General features: G+C 43.9%; 2 protein-coding genes across 2 annotated transcripts; one reads left to right on the forward strand and one right to left on the reverse strand.

The window, feature by feature from the left end:
* Nucleotides 1–1,188: 1,188 nt before the first annotated feature.
* LOC129857194 (polyhomeotic-like protein 1) lies at nt 1,189–11,515 on the forward strand. Its single transcript, XM_055925208.1, has 15 exons — nt 1,189–1,367; nt 1,964–2,085; nt 2,701–2,814; nt 4,499–4,564; nt 4,689–4,832; nt 4,919–5,083; nt 5,218–5,299; nt 5,435–6,162; nt 6,249–6,387; nt 6,592–6,770; nt 6,912–6,978; nt 8,318–8,405; nt 8,568–8,739; nt 9,899–10,139; nt 10,552–11,515. Exons 2-15 carry the CDS (start codon nt 1,969–1,971, stop codon nt 10,701–10,703), a joined length of 2,454 nt encoding a protein of 817 aa, XP_055781183.1. The 5' UTR covers nt 1,189–1,367; nt 1,964–1,968; the 3' UTR covers nt 10,704–11,515.
* Nucleotides 11,516–13,286: 1,771 nt separating this feature from the next.
* On the reverse strand, nt 13,287–20,086 carry LOC129857195 (tyrosine-protein kinase STYK1-like). The gene is made up of 9 exons (XM_055925209.1): nt 19,883–20,086; nt 19,524–19,709; nt 18,863–19,234; nt 17,869–18,050; nt 17,665–17,745; nt 15,934–16,142; nt 15,802–15,842; nt 15,532–15,628; nt 13,287–14,404 (listed from the first exon to the last, which is right to left on the reverse strand). The coding sequence occupies exons 1-9, from the start codon at nt 19,935–19,937 to the stop codon at nt 14,212–14,214; spliced, it is 1,416 nt and encodes a 471-aa protein (XP_055781184.1). The 5' UTR covers nt 19,938–20,086; the 3' UTR covers nt 13,287–14,211.
* Between the last annotated feature and the right edge of the window lie 628 nt (nt 20,087–20,714).

Below are 20,714 nucleotides of genomic sequence, written 5' to 3' on the forward strand. Positions count from 1 at the left end.
AAGCCAGACTGAGTTTCATCAATAATTGCATCCAGGACTTCTTTAATTCTTTTTGCAAGTGGTAAGCCTAATATCTTATAGTTATTATTAAGAAGACAAATTGGATGCCAGTTATCGATGAGCAGCACTTATTTTTTAGGCTTAGGTATTGTGTTATTAACCCCTGACTCATTGTAGGAGGGAGAACATTGTTTTTAATACTCTCTAAAAAGACTTCAAATAGGAAGGGAGCTACTTGTTCAGAAAATAATTTGTAAAATTCTGATGTAATTCCATCAACACCTGGTGATTTATTGTTCTTTAGATGTTTGACAGACTCTATAATCTCTTAAACTTTGATGGGATAGATGCACATTTGTGGCCTGCTGGAGGTCATTTTGCAGGGCTCTGGCAGTGCACCTGCTTGCACAAAGGCGGAGGTAGCGGTCCTGCTGCTGGGTTGTTACCCTCCTACGGCCTCCTCCACGTCTCCTGATGTACTGGCCTGTCTCCTGGTAGCGCCTCCATGCTCTGGACACTACGCTGACAGACACAACAAACCTTTTTGCCACAGCTCGCATTGATGTGCCATCCTGGATGAGCTGCACTACCTGAGCCACTTGTGTGGGTTGTAGACTCCGTCTCATGCTACCACTAGAGTGAAAGCACCGCCAGCATTCAAAAGTGACCAAAACATCAGCCAGGAAGCATAGGAACTGAGAAGTGGTGTGTGGTCACCCCCTGCAGAACCATTCCTTTTTTGGGGGTGTCTTACTAATTGCCTATAATTTCCACCTTTTGTCTATTCCATTTGCACAACAGCATGTGAAATTTATTGTCAATCAGTGTTGCTTCCTAAGTGGACAGTTTGATTTCACAGAAGTGTGATTGACTTGGAGTTACATTGTGTTGTTTAAGTGTTCCCTTTATTTTTTTGAGCAGTGTATATTATCCAGTTAATTTTGTAACTCGATCAGTTCCATCTTCTCCTCCCTGAGAGGGCTGCTGGGGACCTCTGAGTAAGGGACGTTATCTTAATGATCACCTTTTCCTCCTCAGCTCTTCTGGTCTTAGCAAGATTACTACCACATTTTCTAAGGTATTTGGATACCTAAAATTTAAAGAGCTCGCAGTTCTTGCAATAATTGGATTGGCCTACTGTTCTGTCTCTGATGCATCTCAATGACGTAATTTTTGGCGCCGGAAAGGAACGGTAAAGAAAGAGAAGGGGCGGGATTTTTCTCATCTGCCTCATCGTTGTTTGCTTCACACAATAATCTGAAAAACATCACCAAAGATTCCTTCCAAAAGCAAATGCGTTAAAACGTTTACGGATAAAAGCTGGATTTTATATTAAAAAAGTAAAAATAAAGGTCCAGGAGATTGAGGTAAGAGAAAGATTTCACAAAGTCTTGCGGTTAACTTATTATCTATCTCTAGCTTAATAGCTAGCTATGCTAACGTTAGCCATATGCACTGTTGCTGCAATGATCTCGCCTAGTTTTTGTTCGAATTCAACATTGCCAGTCATTGAAAGTAAATCATATAGCTAGCTGATATCAAAACGCAATTGGCTGTCCTTAATTTTGAATGTCTATTTTAACGTTTTAAACGTCCTTGTTCCCTTCTGGCTGCATCCCTCTCGGTCATCGATCATGTTGTTGACAGCCAGCCGGCCTCCTACCGCTAATGACAATTTCACCCATTGCATTCGCCAGCTAAGAATAGCAACTGCAAAAACATACAGCAATATATAGCTTTAGCAGTTATGGCCAGTTAATTTATAGACTAGATTATAACGTGATAACTAGGTAGGGGTCTATTGAGGTCAAATGTGTGATACTGAGAATATAGATTTCTAGGTAATACAATTACTTTGCAATTGTTATGGTATATATTTTCATATAAGATTGAAAAAAATAATGATTCGACAGTACTGTAAGAAATTTGTGCATGATTTGATTGACATTTGTGTTTTGTGCAGAGAGCATGGATGCAGGTGATGACCAGAACACGGGCTCTACCAATGGGAATGCTTCGTCTGCTGGGAACACCCGCCCTCCCCAGATAGCCCACATGTCTCTGTATGAGAGGCAAGCTGTGCAGGTGAATTTATTTTAAAAAGCCTGCTGCGTGAATCATTATCTTTGATAATAGGGTGACTGTCTGCACTGAATGTGGGGCGGCAGGGTAGCCTAGTGGTTAGAGCGTTGGGCTAGTAACCGAAAGGTTGCAAGTTCAAATCCTCGAGCTGACAAGGTACAAATCTGTCGTTCTGCCCCTGAACAAGGCAGTTAACCCACTGCTCCTAGGCCGTCATTGAAAATAAGAATGTGTTCTTAACTGACTTGCCTAGTTAAATAAAGGTAAACAATGGTGAACAACTATCCTTGCCTAGGAATGGCCAGTCAAGAAGACCATGTGCATACTGGAGGGTTGCTGGTAACAAATCCTAGATGCCATTGCCTGCAGTTGTGCCCTGGAGCAAGGCACTTAAGCCCCCACAACAACAGCTCCCCGGGCGCCCAGTGTCGCAGCCCCCCGCACCTCTCCAAAAAATACATGTGTGTCTTTCGTAGTGGTTGGGTTAAAAGCGGAAGTCAAATTTCCCTTGGACCTTGTGTGTATTTGAACAATGAAGTGATGTTAATCTTAATCAATATGATGTTGATCTTAATGAATATGATGTTGAGGATGATGGTGGTGATTTGTACTCTCTAGGCCCTTCAGGCGCTGCAGAGACAGCCGAACGCAGCCCAGTACTTCCAGCAGCTCATGCTGCAGCAGCAAATCAACAGTGCCCAGCAGCTTCACAACCTGGCTGCTGTGCAACAGGTAATAATAACACAATAATAACGGGTAGCACAACAGCTAATAACACAATGAAAGGTCACAGAACAGGTAATAACACACTAACAGGTAACACAACAGCTAATAACACAATGAAAGGTCACAGAACAGGTAATAACACAATAATAACATGTAACACAACAGGTAATAACACAATAACAGGTAGCACAACAGTTAATAACAAAATGAAAGGTAATAGAACAGGTAATAACACAATAACGTAACAGAACAGGTAATAACACAATAATAACATGTAACACAATAGGTAATAACACAATAACAGGTAGCGCAACAGTTAGTAACACAATGAAAGGTCACAGAACAGGTAATAACACAATAACTTAACACAACAGGTAATTACACAATAACTGGTAGCACAACAGTTAATAACACTATTATACAGCCACCACTAACATTGAGTGGCTGCTGCCAACATACTGACTCAACTCCAGCCACTTTTTAACAATGGAAAAAATTGATGGAAAAATGTATCACTGGCCACTTTAAACAATGCCACTTCATATAATGTATACATACCCTACATTACTCATTTCATATGTATATACTGTACTCTATACCATCTACTGCATCTTGCCATCTTGAGGTAATACATGTATCACTAGCCACTTTAAACAATGCCACTTTTATATGTTTACATACCCTACATTACTCATCTCATATGTATATACTGTACTCTATACCATCTACTGCATCTTGCCATCTTGAGGTAATACATGTATCACTAGCCACTTTAAACAATGCCACTTTTATATGTTTACATACCCTACATTACTCATCTCATATGTATATACTGTACTCGATACCATCTACTGCATCTTGCTTATGCCGTTCTGTACCATTACTCATTCATATATTTTTATGTACATATTCTTAATTTCTTTACACTTGTGTGTATAAGGTAGTTGTTGTGAAATTGATAGATAAGATTACTCGTTGGATATTACTGCATTGTCGGAACTAGAAGCACAAGCATTTCGCTACACTCGCATTAACATCTGCTAACCATGTGTATGTGACAAATAAAATTAGATTTGATTTATACCATGGCATTGTTGAATACTTGTTTCTGATGGGCTTGAATGGCATTCTAGAGCATGCATTATTTCCCTATAACACACAGTAGAATTCAATGGCTGTAGTTCGTTCTTGCATGTTCTGTTTGAGCTGCTTTTGAAAGAAAAAGTTCAATTGAAAGCATTGGTATTGTTGAATTCGATGTTCATAGTAGCAAGCTAGGTATGACGTTTTGGTTAGCTAAACTAGCAAGTCTGTTTGTTTACTAAGACAACTGTAGCTATCTAGTAAACTTGCTAGCTACTTCAGTGGATGTTGAACACATTTCTACCGGCAAATGAACACATGTCTAGCAGTAAATGTGTTCAATTATAGCCATGGTATAAAAGGGATAATCAGCTCAGGATTTTGCGTTCTCTGGAAAATAATGCAACCCCGTGGAAGGTCACTTCGCTAGCGCATCGTGGAACACACCTTCCACGTCATTCATTATTTTCCATAGAACGCATCACCCGTCAATAGTTATCCCTTACATAACAGGTAATAACACTAAGCAGAGGAATGCACTGCACTGTCACAACGTTCAAAGTTTTTACTTTCTCTTGACCTCTTTCATTTTGTGTTTCTCTTTCAGGCCACCCTCGCTGCTAGTCGCCAGTCCAACTCTCCCAACCACAGTGTGTCCCAAGCAACCACCACTGTAAGTTTCACAGTCAATATTTCAACTAAAATATGGCAAACGTTGTTATCCTTAATTGCAGTTTCTTAGCTTTCTTTGAGATTCCTCACATATGGCAGCGTCAACATTTTCCCTCTTGTCACAGGTCAATCTGAGCACTGCCTCTGGGGGAGGGACCATGACCAATACCCGCCCCCTCGGCCCTGCCACATCAGTGACATCATCAGCTCTCAGCCAATCAGTGCTGCTGGGTGGGAACTCAGCTGGACAGGGCCAGATGTACCTGAGAGTGAGTTGAACGAGGGGAATACTTTTTTTTGTCAATTGAGAAGGAGCCTCTTTATATTCAATAACCTCTGACCTATGAGCCCACAGGTCAACCGCTCCCTCAGGGCACCCCTCGCAGCCTCCCAGCTCATCTTCATGCCTGGTGGCACAGCAACGGCTGCTGTAGCGACAGTTGCACAGCAACAGCCTCAGCAACAACAGCAGCAACAGGAAGTCCATCCCACCTCCAATGCCCAATCCGACAATGACCAGGTAGTAACCACTTCCTGTTGTGAGAAGCGATTTTTTTTTTCAGTCAACTTTTATCTGCAATTAAGATTTTGCACAGATAATATTGTTTCTAATTGTTTGCCTTATTTTCTCTCTCCCTCTACTTACTCTCTCAGGTGCAGAACCTGGCTCTACACTGTATCTCCACTCCCAGAGTGGCCGCAGTGAAGACTGAATTTCCAGACAGGAGAGACGCAGGTGAAAGGACTTATCTTTGCCTCCAATATGCAGACACAATTCTTTATCAATTTGTGTGCCACTAAGATGCAAAGAACTGTCTGTCTCTCATTCCAACTTTAAACATGCTTTAAACTCTCTCTCTCCCTCTATCAGCCAACTATTCTTTTAGTCAACAACAACAACAGCATCCTCAGCAGCAACAGCAGCAGTTCTCTCAGAACACCCAGCAGCAGATACAACCCCAGCAGCAACAGCAACAAATGGCCAACAAACTGACTAGCTACACTCATCCCACTGCTCTCCCCAGTATAAATGTCAAGACTGGAAACCAGCTGAATATGGCCCCAACCGCTGCCACCTCAGTTCCCGCCTCCTCCTCCCCCTCTCTCACGCTCCCTCTCTCCCAGCTCCTCCTCTCCCCCTCAGGCCTTTGTCAGGCCCGGGCGGTAACCACGGTTACCCCTGCTGCCACGGTAACGCACATCCTAGTCCCCACCTCCAACGTTCCTACTTCCTCCCAGGGCTACCCCATAGGTTCAGTCGCCCCCAAAACTAACGTCAACACCCAGACCTTGGTGGTGCAGCCACTGCAGCAGTCCAACACTAACATGGACAAGGTGAGCCACAGCTCTGGCCCTGTGCACATACAGCCCAAAACCTCACAGGGTCACCGCTTACCTGTGCAGCTGCCCCCACGCCACCCTCCACCTATCCTCCCGGCCCCGCCCAACACGGGGGGCCATCACCCGCCCCATGTCCCAGTCCAGCTGGTGGGAGCCAGGCAGGGCTCAGTAGGAAACTCCCAGGCTTTGGCACAGGCCCGAAGCTGCTGCCCCCAGGACAACGGCACCGCTATAGCCTCTACTGGAGGGAACACCACGGTAACCCTCTTAGAAACTAAAAGAGTTGGGATGTGTGTGTGTGTGTGTGTGTGTTAATCAAAACTTGTCTCTTCCTGTTGCATCAGGCAAAGCCTGCCATTGGCTCACTGAAGAGGAAGTCGGAAACTGATGCAACCAATGAGATGGCAGTCGAACTTTCCCAACTTTGCTGTCCACCAATGAGAGATTCTGCCCCTCTATCTCCTGCCCCCACGTTGGACTCAGGTAAGATGTCTGAAGACATAATGTATGTTCTTGTTTAGTTGAATCCTATCTAAGTTTGGCGATTAATGATACAAGGATTTAAGGTTAAATTGTAAAACTTAGATTCATGTTTGTTTTTTGAATGAATAGTGTAAAAACTCTGACATTTCACCCACACTCTTTTCTACCCTGGTTCCCTCACTTCCTCTCTCTCCTTTTCTCCAGCTCCTAAAGTGGTGCCAGCCTTCTCCTCACCCCCCACCCTGTCTCTGCCTCTGCCCCTGTCTCGGGGGGTGGGGGGTCAGGGAGACAGAGCCCCTCTGCCCCAGGCGGTGGTCAAACCTCAGGTCCTCACCCACCTCATAGAGGGTTTTGTCATCCAGGAGGGAGCTGAGCCTTTCCCTGTGAGTTCACATACCTGGCTAGCACCTAGCTACCTGCTTACCATGGATCAGGAGAGGATATGTGGTTTTGTTTGCACAGAACTTTGCTTTAGGGCCAGAACATATCCTTCCCTAACACCCAAACTTGACATTGATTGACAGGTGACTGGGCCAGTGAAGGAGCCTCTAGCCATGGGTGTTCAACAGGCTGACAATGGAGGCCCTGCAGGTTAGTGGGTGGTATATCTTCTACCTTCCTTAAAGAATACACTCCATACCAGCTGACTGATGCACCAGCCTTTATTTTGATTTGATTCTGCCTCTAATCCAGTTGCCTGGGAGATGTTGCAATACTATAGCTTGATTCTGCCTCTGATCCAGTTGTCTGGGAGATGTTGCAGTACTATAGCTTGATTCTGCCTCTGATCCAGTTGTCTGGGAGATGTTGCAGTACTATAGCTTGATTCTGCCTCTAATCCAGTTGCCTGGGAGATGTTGCAATACTATAGCTTGATTCTGCCTCTGATCCAGTTGTCTGGGAGATGTTGCAGTACTATAGCTTGATTCTGCCTCTGATCCAGTTGTCTGGGAGATGTTGCAGTACTATAGCTTGATTCTGCCTCTAATCCAGTTGTCTGGGAGATGTTGCAGTACTATAGCTTGATTCTGCCTCTGATCCAGTTGTCTGGGATATGTTGCAGTACTATAGCTTGATTCTGCCTCTAATCCAGTTGTCTGGGAGATGTTGCAGTACTATAGCTTGATTCTGCCTCTGATCCAGTTGTCTGGGAGATGTTGCAGTACTATAGCTTGATTCTGCCTCTAATCCAGTTGTCTGTGAGATGTTGCAGTACTATAGCTTGATTCTGCCTCTGATCCAGTTGTCTGGGAGATGTTGCAGTACTATAGCTTGATTCTGCCTCTGATCCAGTTGTCTGTGAGATGTTGCAGTACTATAGCTTGATTCTGCCTCTGATTCAGTTGTCTGGGAGATGTTGCAGTACTATAGCTTGATTCTGCCTCTGATTCAGTTGTCTGGGAGATGTTGCAGTACTATAGCTTGATTCTGCCTCTGATTCAGTTGTCTGGGAGATGTTGCAGTACTATAGCTTGATTCTGCCTCTGATCCAGTTGTCTGGGAGATGTTGCAGTACTATAAGCTTGATTCTGCCTCTGATCCAGTTGTCTGGGATATGTTGCAGTACTATAGCTTGATTCTGCCTCTGATCCAGTTGTCTGGGAGATGTTGCAGTACTATAGCTTGATTCTGCCTCTGATCCAGTTGTCTGGGAGATGTTGCAGTACTATAGCTTGATTCTGCCTCTGATCCAGTTGTCTGGGATATGTTGCAGTACTATAGCTTGATTCTGTACAGTAGTTGTCATCCCTAGCTTAGGAGGCTGGTGGGAGGACCTATAAGAGAACGGAATCATTGTAATGTGTTTGACAACTTTACATTTATTCCATTCCAGCCATTACAATGAGCCCGTCCTCCTATAGCTCCTCCCACCAGCCTCCTCTGACCCCTAGTCATCTCTGCACTAACAGTCTGACTCTCTCCTCACCAGTGTTGAAGTGTGAGTACTGTGAGAGCTTGGCTCCAGCTAGCCAGTTCAGGGGCTCCAAGAGGTTCTGCTCCAAGACCTGTGCTAAGAGGTACCCTAGCCACCTCACCTGTCTTCTCACTATATCACACACCTCTCTGACCAGAACAGATCTACACTTTAAAGTCAGCACTGTTGACATCACATTTTTGTCCTGGGTGCAGCCAACAGTATTGACTCCTTGTTATTACTTGCTTTGTCCACTCTCCTCCAGATATAATGTGAGCTGCAGTCACCACTTCCAGGTCAGTAGGGGGCGAGCTTCTGCACGGCCGCCTGGTCCTCCCGTTCCCCCAGACAGCATCGTCAGACGCAGGGGTCCTCGCAGGAGTAGCTCGGAGATCGCCTGCGCTAAAATAGCCGGCAGACATTTGCCTGTCAAGGAGGTAAAGGGGATGTTTCTGATCCATGAAAGAGTCAATGCAATAGAAATGTTGTTGTTGTTTACTCTCCTCCTGTTTCAAGTTTGAATGTCACATACACAAGTACAGTGAAATTAATTTCTAACCAGCTCTAACCCACCCAACACTGCAGTAATCAATAACAATGTAATACTAAAAATAACAAGGTAGAACTGAAACACACCAGATAGAAGAACATGATAAAGTAAGTAAGCATACTATACTGAACAAAAATATAAACGCAACATGTAAAGTGTTGGTCCCATGTTTCATGAGCTGAAATAAAAGATCCCAGAAACTTTCCATACCCTCAAAAAGCTTATTTCTCTCAAATTCTTTGCACACATTTGTTTATATTCCTGTTAGTGAGCATTTCTCCTTTGCCAAGATAATCCATCCACCTGACAGGTGTGGCATGTCAAGAAGCTGATTAAACAGCATGATCATTACACAGGTGCACTTTGTGCTGGGGACAATAAAAGGCCACTCTAAAATGTTCCGTTTTGTCACACAACACAATAGATGTCACAAGTTTTGAGGGAGCATGCAATTGGCATGCTGATTGCAGAAATGTCCACCAGAACTGTTTCCAGATAATTTCATATTCATTTCTCTACCATAAACCACCTCCAACTTTGTTTTAGAGAATTTGGCAGTACGTCCAACCGGCCTCACAACCGCAGACCACATGGTGTCGTGTGGGCGAGCGGTTAGCTGATGTCAACATTGTGACCAGAGTGCCCCATGGTGGGGTTATGGTGTGGGCAGGCATAAGCTACGGACAACGAACACAATTACATTTTATTGATGGCAATTTGAATTCACAAAAATACAGTGATGAGATCCTGGGGCCATTTTTTTTTTTTTTTTGCTATCTGTGACCAAAAGATGCATATCTGTACTCCCAGTAGGGAAATCCATAGATTAGGGCCTAATGAAGTTATTTCAATTGACTGATTTCCTCATATGAACTGTAACTCAGTAAAATCAATTAAATTGTTGCATGTTGCGTTTATAGTTTTCTTCAGTGTGTATGTATAATATACATACATACATACATACATACATACAGGGTCAGTTCCAGTACCATATTTAAACTGCAGGCCTACATGTATGACGCTCTTCTCTCTATGATTGGCTGTAGTGTCGTTCTGAGTCAAGTCGCTCGGAGGACGTGTCCAGCTGTGACGGAGAGGAGGAGGAGGAAGATTCCCCATCACTTTCCCCTAGCTCCTCCCTCTCCTACCCTAGGCCCGCCCACTGTGATCCCCATTTGGACGACTCCGCTCAAGGCAGCCTCCCATTGGACGAGGCCAACTTCCTGTCTGGGAGCCCCGCCCATTGGGGTGTGGAGGAGGTCTGCAGGTTCATCTCTTCACTACAAGGTCAGTACTCATTCATTAACAGTCAATGAAGTAAACAATGCATAAAGAGTCTTCATAGGGGAATCTGTAAAAATGGAACCCATGGCCAACTGGTCAATTAGAACAGGGTTTCCCAAACTCGATCCTGGGGGCACGTTTTGGGGTTTTCCCTAGCACTACACAGCTGATTCAAATAATTAAAGCTTGATGATGAGTTGCTTATTTGAATCAGCTTCGTAGTGCTTGGGCAAAAACCTAAATGTGTATCCAGGGGGGCCCCAGGACCCTAGTTTAGGTAACCTTGAATTAGATCAAAGAAACCAAGAGTTCTGGTTTGCCCATAACCCATGCCAAAGTGTATTTTAGGTTGATGTTCATTCCTAGCGAGCAGTCCCTTTTCATAGCGTATTCACTCTCTCTCCTCCCCTCCCAGGTTGTGAGGAGCTGGCTGCCCAGTTCCTGTCCCAGGAGATTGACGGACAGGCCCTGCTGCTACTCAGAGAAGAACACCTCATCTCCACCATGAACATCAAACTAGGACCCGCCCTCAAGATCTGTGCCTTCATCAACAGCCTACGAGACTGACGGGGGAAGGAGGGAGGGAGGAGGAAGAGGGGTTCCAATGAACTTCAAACTGGGACCCACACTAAAGACTTGTATTAGTGACATTCAAGCCTGAGACCAAGACTGAAAGGGGGGGGGGAATAGGGGTTGATTTTTATCATAAACATCAATAATTTTAGAGACTAGATGAAGAGAAGGGGGTTAAATATAGGTAAGAGGGGAAATAATTAGAATATGCTTTGACTTTCCTGGACATTGAATGTGCAAAACATCTGTTAGTTATGAGTGAGAGGTGAGCATGAGCATCTGATAGTCTGTCTTTAGAGTTCATGTTTGTGAGGTAAACTGACAAAGCATGGGTGAGTTCATGTATTTGTGTGTCTGTCAGTAGAAACATATACATACTCATGTGACACTACAAACGTGGTCACCTACAGTAACCGTGGCTAGCTAGCTAGGACAGTTCAAGTTGCCTTTTTCTACATTTCAACGGTGCTATAACCATAGTGTTATTATTGAAAATGGTCCATTTCACTTTTCTTTTTACAAAGTGGATTTGTAATGTTAATGTAGATGCCAGGCTCTAATCAAGTGTATGAAAGGACATTAAAGAGCTTTAACAAATCGTTTTTTTATTTCACCAGATATGACTCTTATAGCTTTGATCTTTTGTACTACAATCAAAGTTATTATTTTGGTGTGGAAGGACATTTTTCATGGAGGGGATGTAGTGAGTATTAGTAACTGACTGAACTACCTGAATATGGGTATTTGTCCTGAGAGGGGAGATACTCTGTGTATGCAGTACTACCAATAAACACCTGTTACTGGAACTCTGCTCAGAGTGTTGTTTGTATATGGCTGCTACAGACTCTCAGGGCTATTTGACTCTGGTCCTGGAGGGCTGATACACTTCTGTTTTTTGTTTCTACTTGGTAGTTAATTGCACTCACCTGGTGTCCCAGGTCTGAACCAGTCCCTTATTAGGAGAGGATGAAAACCAGAAGTGTTTTAGCCCTCCGGGACTGGAATTACACTGAACTAAAATACAAATGCAACATGTAAAATCTTGGTCCCATGATTCATGAGCTGAAATAAAAGATCCCAGAAATGTTCAATACGCACATAAAGCTTATTTCTCTCAAATTGTGTACACACATTTGTTTACATCCCTGTTAGTGAGCATTTCTCCTTTGCCAAGATAATCCATCCACCTGACAGGTGTGGCATATCAAGAAGCTGATTAAACAGCATGATCATTACACAGGTTTGCCTTGCGCTGGCAAAACTCCAAAAGGTGCAGTTTTGTCACACAACAAAATGCCACAGACATCTCAAGTTTTGAAGGGAGTATGCAATTGGCATGCTGACTGCAGGAATATCCACCAGAGCTGTTAGCAAATAATATGTTAATTGCTTTGCCATAAACAGCCTCCAATGTCGCTTTAGAGAATTTGGCAGTACGTCCAACCGGCCTCACAGCCATAGTCCATGTGTAATGGCATTGTGTGGGTGAGCAGTTTGCTAATGTCAACATTGTGAACAGACTGTTCCATGGTGGCTGTGGGGTTATGGTATGAGCAGGCATAAACTATGGACAAAGAACACAATTGCATTTTATCGATTGGCAATTTGAATGCACAAAAATACAGCAATAAGATCCTGAGGCCCATCGTGAGGCCCATTTTTTAAAAGGTATTTGTAACCAATAAATGCATGTCTGTATTCCCTGTCAATTGAAATCCATAAATTAGGGCCTAATGAATTTATTTAAATTGACTGATTTCCTCATATGAACTGTTTCTGTTCAGTATAACTAGCCCTGACTCTATAGTGGCATTTTAATGACTTGTAGGGTTCTCACTGCGCAATGATACGATCGTTCAAGGCCAAACTCCTGTAACACCTGGCTTGTAGAAAAGCATTAAGTAGAAGTAGAAAAAAATGACAAGAGAATTCAAAAGACAAAAACATTTGGGAGCCCTCCTGACCAATTCAGATGAGAAAAAGCATCAGTGTGAAAGGTTTTAATTGACATTGGTAAACTTCTACATTGATTCACATTGTGGAGTGTGTGCAAATAATGTGAGTTCAGTTTGTGCTTATTTACAGTAGAACATCAACCACTGAACTCTGACCTTCCATATAGCTTGTACCAAATGTCCCACTCAGGCCATTTACCATAGAACAAACATTTTCACAGTTCCGGTCTGCTTAAGGGGTGGCACCATGGCATTAGCAGCTGGGTCTGGTCTTCTTAATTTCATTGACTGTTTATGAACCAGAAAAAAGGAGTGAGTGAGATTTTGCTTCCTCTTCCGGGAGGTTTCATGATCACATGACCTGACCAGAACAAACTCGAGGCGCAACCAGGGTCCCGAGTTTTTCCTGTTCACCTTACGTGGTCAGGAGAATTAAACTCTGGCCCTACTTATGAGACAGATGTATTTAAATCTAGAATCATTAGTTGCTACATACATTTTTGGACTTAAAATGATAAATGACGTGTAACAAAACAACTTATAAACACCTTATAAATCTCTAATGAAGCCTGGTGTCTGCACCCATGTGTTCTTTCAGTCCCCCAAATCACAACAAAAATAATGATTTCTAGTCATATATTATTACTCCTATTACACAATCATTTTGAAGACAAGATTTGTAAACCTTAATAAACAGCAGGGATGGGCAACTCCAGTCCTCGGGAGCCGGAGTGGTGTCACACTTTTCCCCATCCCTAGCAAACACAGGTGATTCAACTAAATGCATTTTCAACTGAAGATCATGATTAGTTGATTATTGGAGTCAGGTACGTTAGCTGGGGCTAGGACACAAGTGTGGCACCAATCAGGCCCCTGAGGACTGGAGTTGCCCATCCCTGATATACAGTATATACACTACCGTTCAAAAGTTTGGGGTCACTTAGAAATGTCCTTGTTTTTTAAAGAAAAGCATTTTTTTTGTCCATTAAAATAACATCAAATTGATCAGAAATACAGTGTAGACATTGTTAATATTGTAAATGACTATTGTAGCTAGAAACGGATGATTTCTAGTGGAATATCTATACAGGCATACAGAGGCCCATTATCAGCAACCATCCCTCCTGTGTTCCAATGGCACGTTGTGTTCGTGACCCCAAACCTTTGAACAGTAGTGTACATCAGTGGACCCTGCTGAGGAGAGGACGGCTCATAATAATGGCTAGAATGGAGTGGAAGGGCTGGAATTGAGTTAATGGAATGGTATCCAACACATGAAATTGATACCATTCCATTACCTCCATTCTGGCCATTATTATGAGCCGTCCTCCCCTCAGCAGCCTCTACTGGTATACACAATCAACTACAAACTGAGGTTGACTCAACGATTGTGTCTGTTCAACTATACCTATCTTAAGTCTATGGTACAAAGACATGAATAAGGGCAGAAGGAAATGAATATTCTGGAATGAATGGAGGCAAACATATATAAATATCCACCGTCGTCCCTCAGCATAGTGCATTTCGTTGGCCGGCACAGCCGCCACTCAGAAAACAGTGTAGCTGTTGGACTCTCCATATCCAGCCTCTTGCAGGTACTGCTCGATGTTGATTGGCTCAGGCACCTTGAGGACTTTGTCGTTGGCACTCTTCTCTCCTGACTGGAGCTTGCGGTCGACCTCAGCCAATGTGGCGCGATCCTGCTCCTTCCATTGGCAGCAGGCCTTTATGATGGAGTACCTGTGAGAAGGGTGGGCGTGGTTAAGGGGGAATAGAGGTATATCTCAGTCATAAAGACAGAGGATAGAAGACATTGTATCTGTCTGTCCCATTATGGCGTCTGTGAGAGCATGGGCATGAACTCGTCCATTTTCTTCTTCTACTACTTCTATGAGTTGGTAAACAAACTGAAAGGGTGCAGACTGCCACCTGGAGCGTGTTGTTTGAACAGGTATAAAGCCAAGGTTTGGGATTTACTGCCACCTGCAGTTATGGAATGTTTGCTCACAAGCACTGGTAAAAGTATAATTAATTTCTTCCTGGTACGGGACTTCCTATAAGCGCGTGCATAAATAATTTTATGTGCTTAATCATTACTTACATATAGAATCCCTATTCATTTAATAGGATCTCTGTGGGCCTAGTCGTAAAAATGTGTCAATTAACTTTTACAATGTATTACCTTTTATTGTGGCATAAACACAACCAGTCATGATGTTTTCCTCTGATTGTCAAACAATCACTTCAAAGGGCTCCTTTACTAGGCTATCTATGCACGTGAATCTGTTACACAAAACACCACAAAGTGTAATGACATAAGGCAAGAACTTATGTGTCCACTGCTGTCTGTTCTCATCTCGGTGTCGGACACTCATCTTTGCCTTGCCAAATTATTGTGTTCTCGTCGAACCACATCACATTTTGGCTATACCACCCGTTTTCAAGTCAGTTCGCTCATTTTTCATGCCTCTGACATTCGGTAATGATAAAAAGAGGTGGAAGAGCCTACCTTTTTCTTACATTTTGTTTTAATTATTGCGATATGCTCATTCGTGTTTTACCGGTACGGTGTACCCCAACTATTTATTTTGCCAGGACGCCGTACCGCCTTACCCTGCTCATAAGTATATTTCATTGGCCGATCCCTCCTGATCACCTGGATGGAATTATGTGACCCTTCCTTAACCCATAGGAAGTCCCACCCAGTTGACTACTTCAAAATGGTGAAATTCCTCAATGGTGCTGCCCATACTAAAACAGGCTTTTAGGAACTAGAGTCCTCTATCTATCTCTTTGATCTCAGTCTAAAGAAGCTCCCTCTCCTGGCAATAACACAGTAATAATAGTGCTGTATAATGGATAGTTACAGTGAGTTGGAGCAGTTGGCTGGCTTTCTCAGTGTTTTCCCTCTCTGGTGAAACTGTAGAAGCTCGTTGACGGAGATATCTGAAAACGGAGCATCACCTGAAAGAGGGAGAAAGAGAGAAAGAGGGGAGAGAAGGAAAGGTTAATGACACAAATTAGAGATTGTAGCTCAGAGAAAGAGATTATATCAGAATGAATAAGAGTGGTTGTTATGTGTATCATTGGCCAAAAGGGGCACTCAAAGTCAGAAGAAAAGATTTCATGTAACTCACCCAAGGTCGCCATTTCAAACAACAAGATGCCAAATGACCAGCTAGTGAGAGAAAGACAAACATGTATCAGTGTATTTTGCATATCTTGAAAATTGATTGAAATGTCAGCATAGACTAAGTAGAGTAACTCACACGTCACTGCTATGATTGGCAGGCCTCCTAGCCAATAGCTCGGGGGCCTGCCATTTCTTCATGCCAGGAACTTCAGTCTGAGTAGCTCCCTGGGTATTCCTGGTGTAGACCCCGCCCAGTCCCCACAGCTTGGCCGTCAGCTCCCGGCTGACCAATACGCTGTGAGCACGGACGTTGCCATGAAGAAGGTCTCGGCTGTGGAGGAACTCCTGATTGGATGACAGGGGATAACGTGAGGTCAAAGATCAGAGGTTAAAGCTCTGGGACAGTGTCATATCTCAACATTTGTCAATTATTCCCTTTCATTCAATTAGTTTCTAAAGTCCACAGTGACTTTGTCCTCTTGTTTCCTTTCCCTCTTCTGTACAGAATACACAGGACAGGTGCAGTACACTGACATACAGGAAACCTACCATGGTACATAATACACAGGACAGGTGCAGTACATGGACATACAGGAAACCTACCATGGTACATAATACACAGGACAGGTGCAGTACACTGACATACAGGAAACCTACCATGGTACATAATACACAGGACAGGTGCAGTACACTGACATACAGGAAACCTACCATGGTACATAATACCTGTGTATTAATGCCTGTGTATTATGTACCATGGTAGGTTTCCTGTATGTCAGTGTACTGCACCTGACATACAGGTAGGTTTCCTGACATACAGGTAGGTTTCCTGACATACAGGTAGGTTTCCTGACATACAGGTAGGTTTCCTGACATACAGGAAACCTACCATGGCATTCAGCTGACCAAATCAATGCAGAGAAGGAAAATACATAAGCAGAGGAAGCCACTGTGGAAAATACATAAGCACAGGAAGCCACTGTGGAAAATACAAAAGCACAGGAAGCCACTGTGGAAATTACATAAGCGCAGAAAACCGTGGAAAATACATAAGCACAGGAAGCCACTGTGGAAATTACATAAGCACAGGAAACCACTGTGGAAAATACAAAAGCACAGGAAGCCACTGTGGAAATTACATAAGCGCAGAAAACTGTGGAAAATACATAAGCACAGGAAGCCACTGTGGAAATTACATAAGCACAGGAAACCACTGTGGAAAATACATAAGCGCAGAAAACCGTGGAAAATACATAAGCACAGGAAGCCACTGTGGAAAATACATAAGTACAGGAAGCCACTGTGGAAATTACATAAGCACAGGAAGCCACTGTGGAAAATACATAAGCACAGGAAGCCACTGTGGAAATTACATAAGCACAGGAAGCCACTGTGGAAAATACATAAGCACAGGAAGCCACTGTGGAAAATACGTAAGCACAGGAAACCACTGTGGAAAATACATAAGCACAGGAAGCCACTGTGTAAAATACATAAGCACAGGAAACCACTGTGGAAAATACATAAGCACAGGAAACCACTGTGGAAAATACATAAGCACAGGAAACCACTATGGACTTTTGAGACACAGCACACACATCTTTCAAGATCCTTTCTGATCCTAATTATGGAAAAGCAAACAAGGTAAAGAGATGTTAGTAGTAGACAATGAGGAGGTCAGGATGGGGCATGTTCATGGTTTGAACATGGGGCAGGTTCATGGTTTGATGGTTTGAACATGGGGCATGTTCATGGTTTGATGATGGGGGATGTTCATGGTTTGAACATGGTGCAGGTTCATGGTTTAAACATGTTGATTTCTGTGGCAGAAACACATTAAGCCAACATATTACCATAGTCTACTCACCAGAGCAGAGGCTACCTGTTTGGCCATGGTAAATATACGTCTCTCTGTGATCTCACATGGAGGGTCCCCGCCCACACCATCCTGACATAACACACAAAGAGAATCAATTTATACCCCAAAACATCCTTATAACAAACAGCTCCTAATTTTACTATAAATAATGGGCTAGTAGAGACAATGTCTCATGGGTAATGTGGTTCCTACCTGTCTGCACCGCCACAGGAAGCTGAGCAAATCTCTGTTCTCTAGCTCCTCAACAACAGTAACTAGGGGCACACGCAGAGAAACCACGCCCAGGAGCTCCGGCAGGAAGGGGTGTGGCCCCAGCTGGGACAAGAAGGAAGCAAAGCCCAGGAAGTTGTGCCTCTCTGTGGCGCTCGCAGAGTCTGAGGGAGAGTAGGAGGAGAGGAAGATTAAATTACCTGCCAACATGCTGTGTGAAAACGGCCTTCCAAAGCCTTTGATAATCAACTGCTATGGCTGAACATATTTTGTCTGTATCTCAAAGCCTTGAAGCAGACTTGCTGTACCAGCTGGTAATTACATTTCTGAAAGGGAGGTCAGAGAAACAGGTTGTAGAGAGACCAGTTTTACAAAGTAAACAGTTGCTGTAATTATGGTGGTGATTGTATAACAATCCACAAGCACCAGCCACACCTATTGAAACTAGGGAAGAAACTGCCTAATGACGCTGAGCCCCCATTCAATGGTAGGGGAAAGGCTCTTTACAGTGGCTGTTTCCTCACTTTTTGACCATGTTGGAAAATATTGAAGTAACATGCTTTGACCAGAAATTCTACTTTACACTGATGTCAACCCTAACTTTAACCCTTACCCTAACCCTAAGTAGTTCTGACTATATTACCACTTTGGTATGCTAATGTAACGGATGTGAAATGGCTAGCTAGTTAGCGGGTGCGCGCTAGTAGCATTTCAATCAGTTAAGTCACTTGCTCTGAGACATTAAGTAGGGTTGCCCCTTGCCCTGCAAGGGCCGCGGCCTTTGTGGAGCGATGGGTAACGAAGCTTCGTGGGCAACCGTTGTTGATGTGTGCAGAGGTTCCCTGGTTCGCGCCCGTGTCGGGGCGAGGGGACGACGTAAAGTTACATCTGTTACACTAATACACTGCTTATAAGCCATTATTTAAATAGCTTGTTTCAGTAGTAGCTGTTTTTCATCTCCTCCCACTCCTCTCACCGTTGAGCACTCGGAGCACAGCGTTCCTGTTGTCCATGCGGGCCCTGTAGAGGGAGACAGCCTTATCAGAGCGCAGGGAGAAGGCTGCGGGCAGCGAGGCCACTAGGTTGAAGGACTCTGGCAGCCTCTGGCGAGGCAGCTCCCTGGGCTGGACCATAGGGGTGAAGGAACGTGTCAACGCCTGGGGCAGGGGGCTGGACGGGGAGGATGTGGTAAAGGTCTTGGGTGGGGGGATAGGGGGGAGAGAGGGAGTCCTCACAGAGAAGGAGAGACAATTTGAGGAGGGGTGGGAGTGAGTTGGGGAGAAGGTAGAGTAGGAGGGTGCATCGAGAGCAATAGTCTCATGTTCCAGGGGGTTGATACCCAGGGGAGCTACGGAGTGGGAGGGGAGGATGAATAGAGAGAGAAGGAGGGGAAGGACAGAGAGGGAAGAGAGAGGAAGAGGTTATTGCCTGAAGTTTAGAAGTAGATAGCTACATTATAATAACAGGTTTGATTCTGTTCATTACTAGCCTGTGCAAATAGAATAAGAGCCTATGTTGTTGACATAGACAGAAACATACACACTCATTACCTCAAATTACCTACAGTATTTCACTATGAAAACAGTCTTTCAAAGTCACATCCTTGAACACAAATATACACACATACACACACTCACCATCAATGCCGTGCAGTTGTCTTCTGGAGCGCTGTGATCTGGACGTGGCCATAGTGTTCTGTGGTCGGATGCGGTCCACCTTCTCAGGACAGTACCGTAGCAGGATGATGAAGACCAGCATGACCAGGAAGCTAGCCAATAGGAGGATGGGCACGATGATCACTTCTTGCTCGTACACACTGATATCTGAGGAACAGACGTGAGCATTAAGACAACGAAGAGAGATAACTGTGCGTGTGTGTGTGTGTGTGTGTGTGTGTGTGTGTGTGTGTGTGTGTGTGTGTGTGTGTGTGCGCGCGCATGGTGTGTGTGTGTGTGTGCGCGTGGTGTGTGTGTGTGTGTGTGTGTGTAACACTTACTACAGATGGTGTCTCCCGGTTTACAGCGGGAGTCTGCTTCTGACATTGAAGACATTCTAACAACAAAGCAAGGCAAAGTGGGTAAAACCTGAGGCCTTGTAGGTTACAACATTGTACAGTACAGGTCAAAAGTTTAAACACCTACTCATTCAAGGGTTTTTCTTTATTTGACTATTTTCTACATTGTAGAATAATAGTGAAGACATCAAAACTATGAAATAAAACAAAAAAGGGTTAAACAAATCAAAATATATTTTAGATTCTTCAAAGTAGCCACCCTTTGCCTTGATGACAGCTTTGCACACCCTTGGCATTCCCTCAACCAGCTTCAAGAACAACAGTCCATCATCACTTTAAGACATGAAGGTCAGTCAATCCAGAAAAGATCAAGAACTTTGAAAGTTTCTTCAAGCTCACTGGTCACCATAGCAGCACCCACCCGTAGCAAGCGCTCCATCAGGTATATTTCACTGGTCATCCCCAAAGCCAATTCTTCCTATGGCCGCCTCTCCTTCCAGTTCTCTGCTGCCAATGACTGGAACGAACTGCAAAAATCTCTGAAGCTGGAGACTCTTACCTCCCTCACTAGCTTTAAGCACCAGCTGTCAGAGCAGCTCACAGATCACTGCACCTGTACATAGCTCATCTGTAAATAGCCCATCCAATCTACCTCATCCCCATACTGTATTTATTTGTTTATCTCGCTCCTTTGCACCCCAGTATCTCAGCTTGCACATTCATCTTCTGCACATCTACCATTCCAGTGTTTAATTGCTATATTGTAATTACTTTGCCACCATGGCCTATTTATTGCCTTACCTCTCTTATCCTA

This window comes from Salvelinus fontinalis, chromosome 6 (assembly GCF_029448725.1).
Source record: "Salvelinus fontinalis isolate EN_2023a chromosome 6, ASM2944872v1, whole genome shotgun sequence".
Lineage (NCBI taxonomy): Eukaryota > Metazoa > Chordata > Actinopteri > Salmoniformes > Salmonidae > Salvelinus > Salvelinus fontinalis.

Excerpts from the sequence above, each read along its gene's own strand:
- LOC129857195 (XM_055925209.1), bottom strand. The coding sequence starts at position 19,937 with ATGTCTTCAATGTCAGAAGCAGACTCCCGCTGTAAACCGGGAGACACC. Across the intron at positions 17,746-17,868 it reads TCCTGTGGCGGTGCAGACAG|GATGGTGTGGGCGGGGACCC; the intron begins GTAGGAACCACA and ends GTGTTATGTCAG. Across the intron at positions 15,843-15,933 it reads GCCAATCATAGCAGTGACGT|CTGGTCATTTGGCATCTTGT; the intron begins GTGAGTTACTCT and ends TTCTCTCACTAG.
- LOC129857194 (XM_055925208.1), top strand. The coding sequence starts at position 1,969 with ATGGATGCAGGTGATGACCAGAACACGGGCTCTACCAATGGGAATGCT. Across the intron at positions 5,084-5,217 it reads CCCAATCCGACAATGACCAG|GTGCAGAACCTGGCTCTACA; the intron begins GTAGTAACCACT and ends TTACTCTCTCAG. Across the intron at positions 5,300-5,434 it reads TCCAGACAGGAGAGACGCAG|CCAACTATTCTTTTAGTCAA; the intron begins GTGAAAGGACTT and ends TCCCTCTATCAG.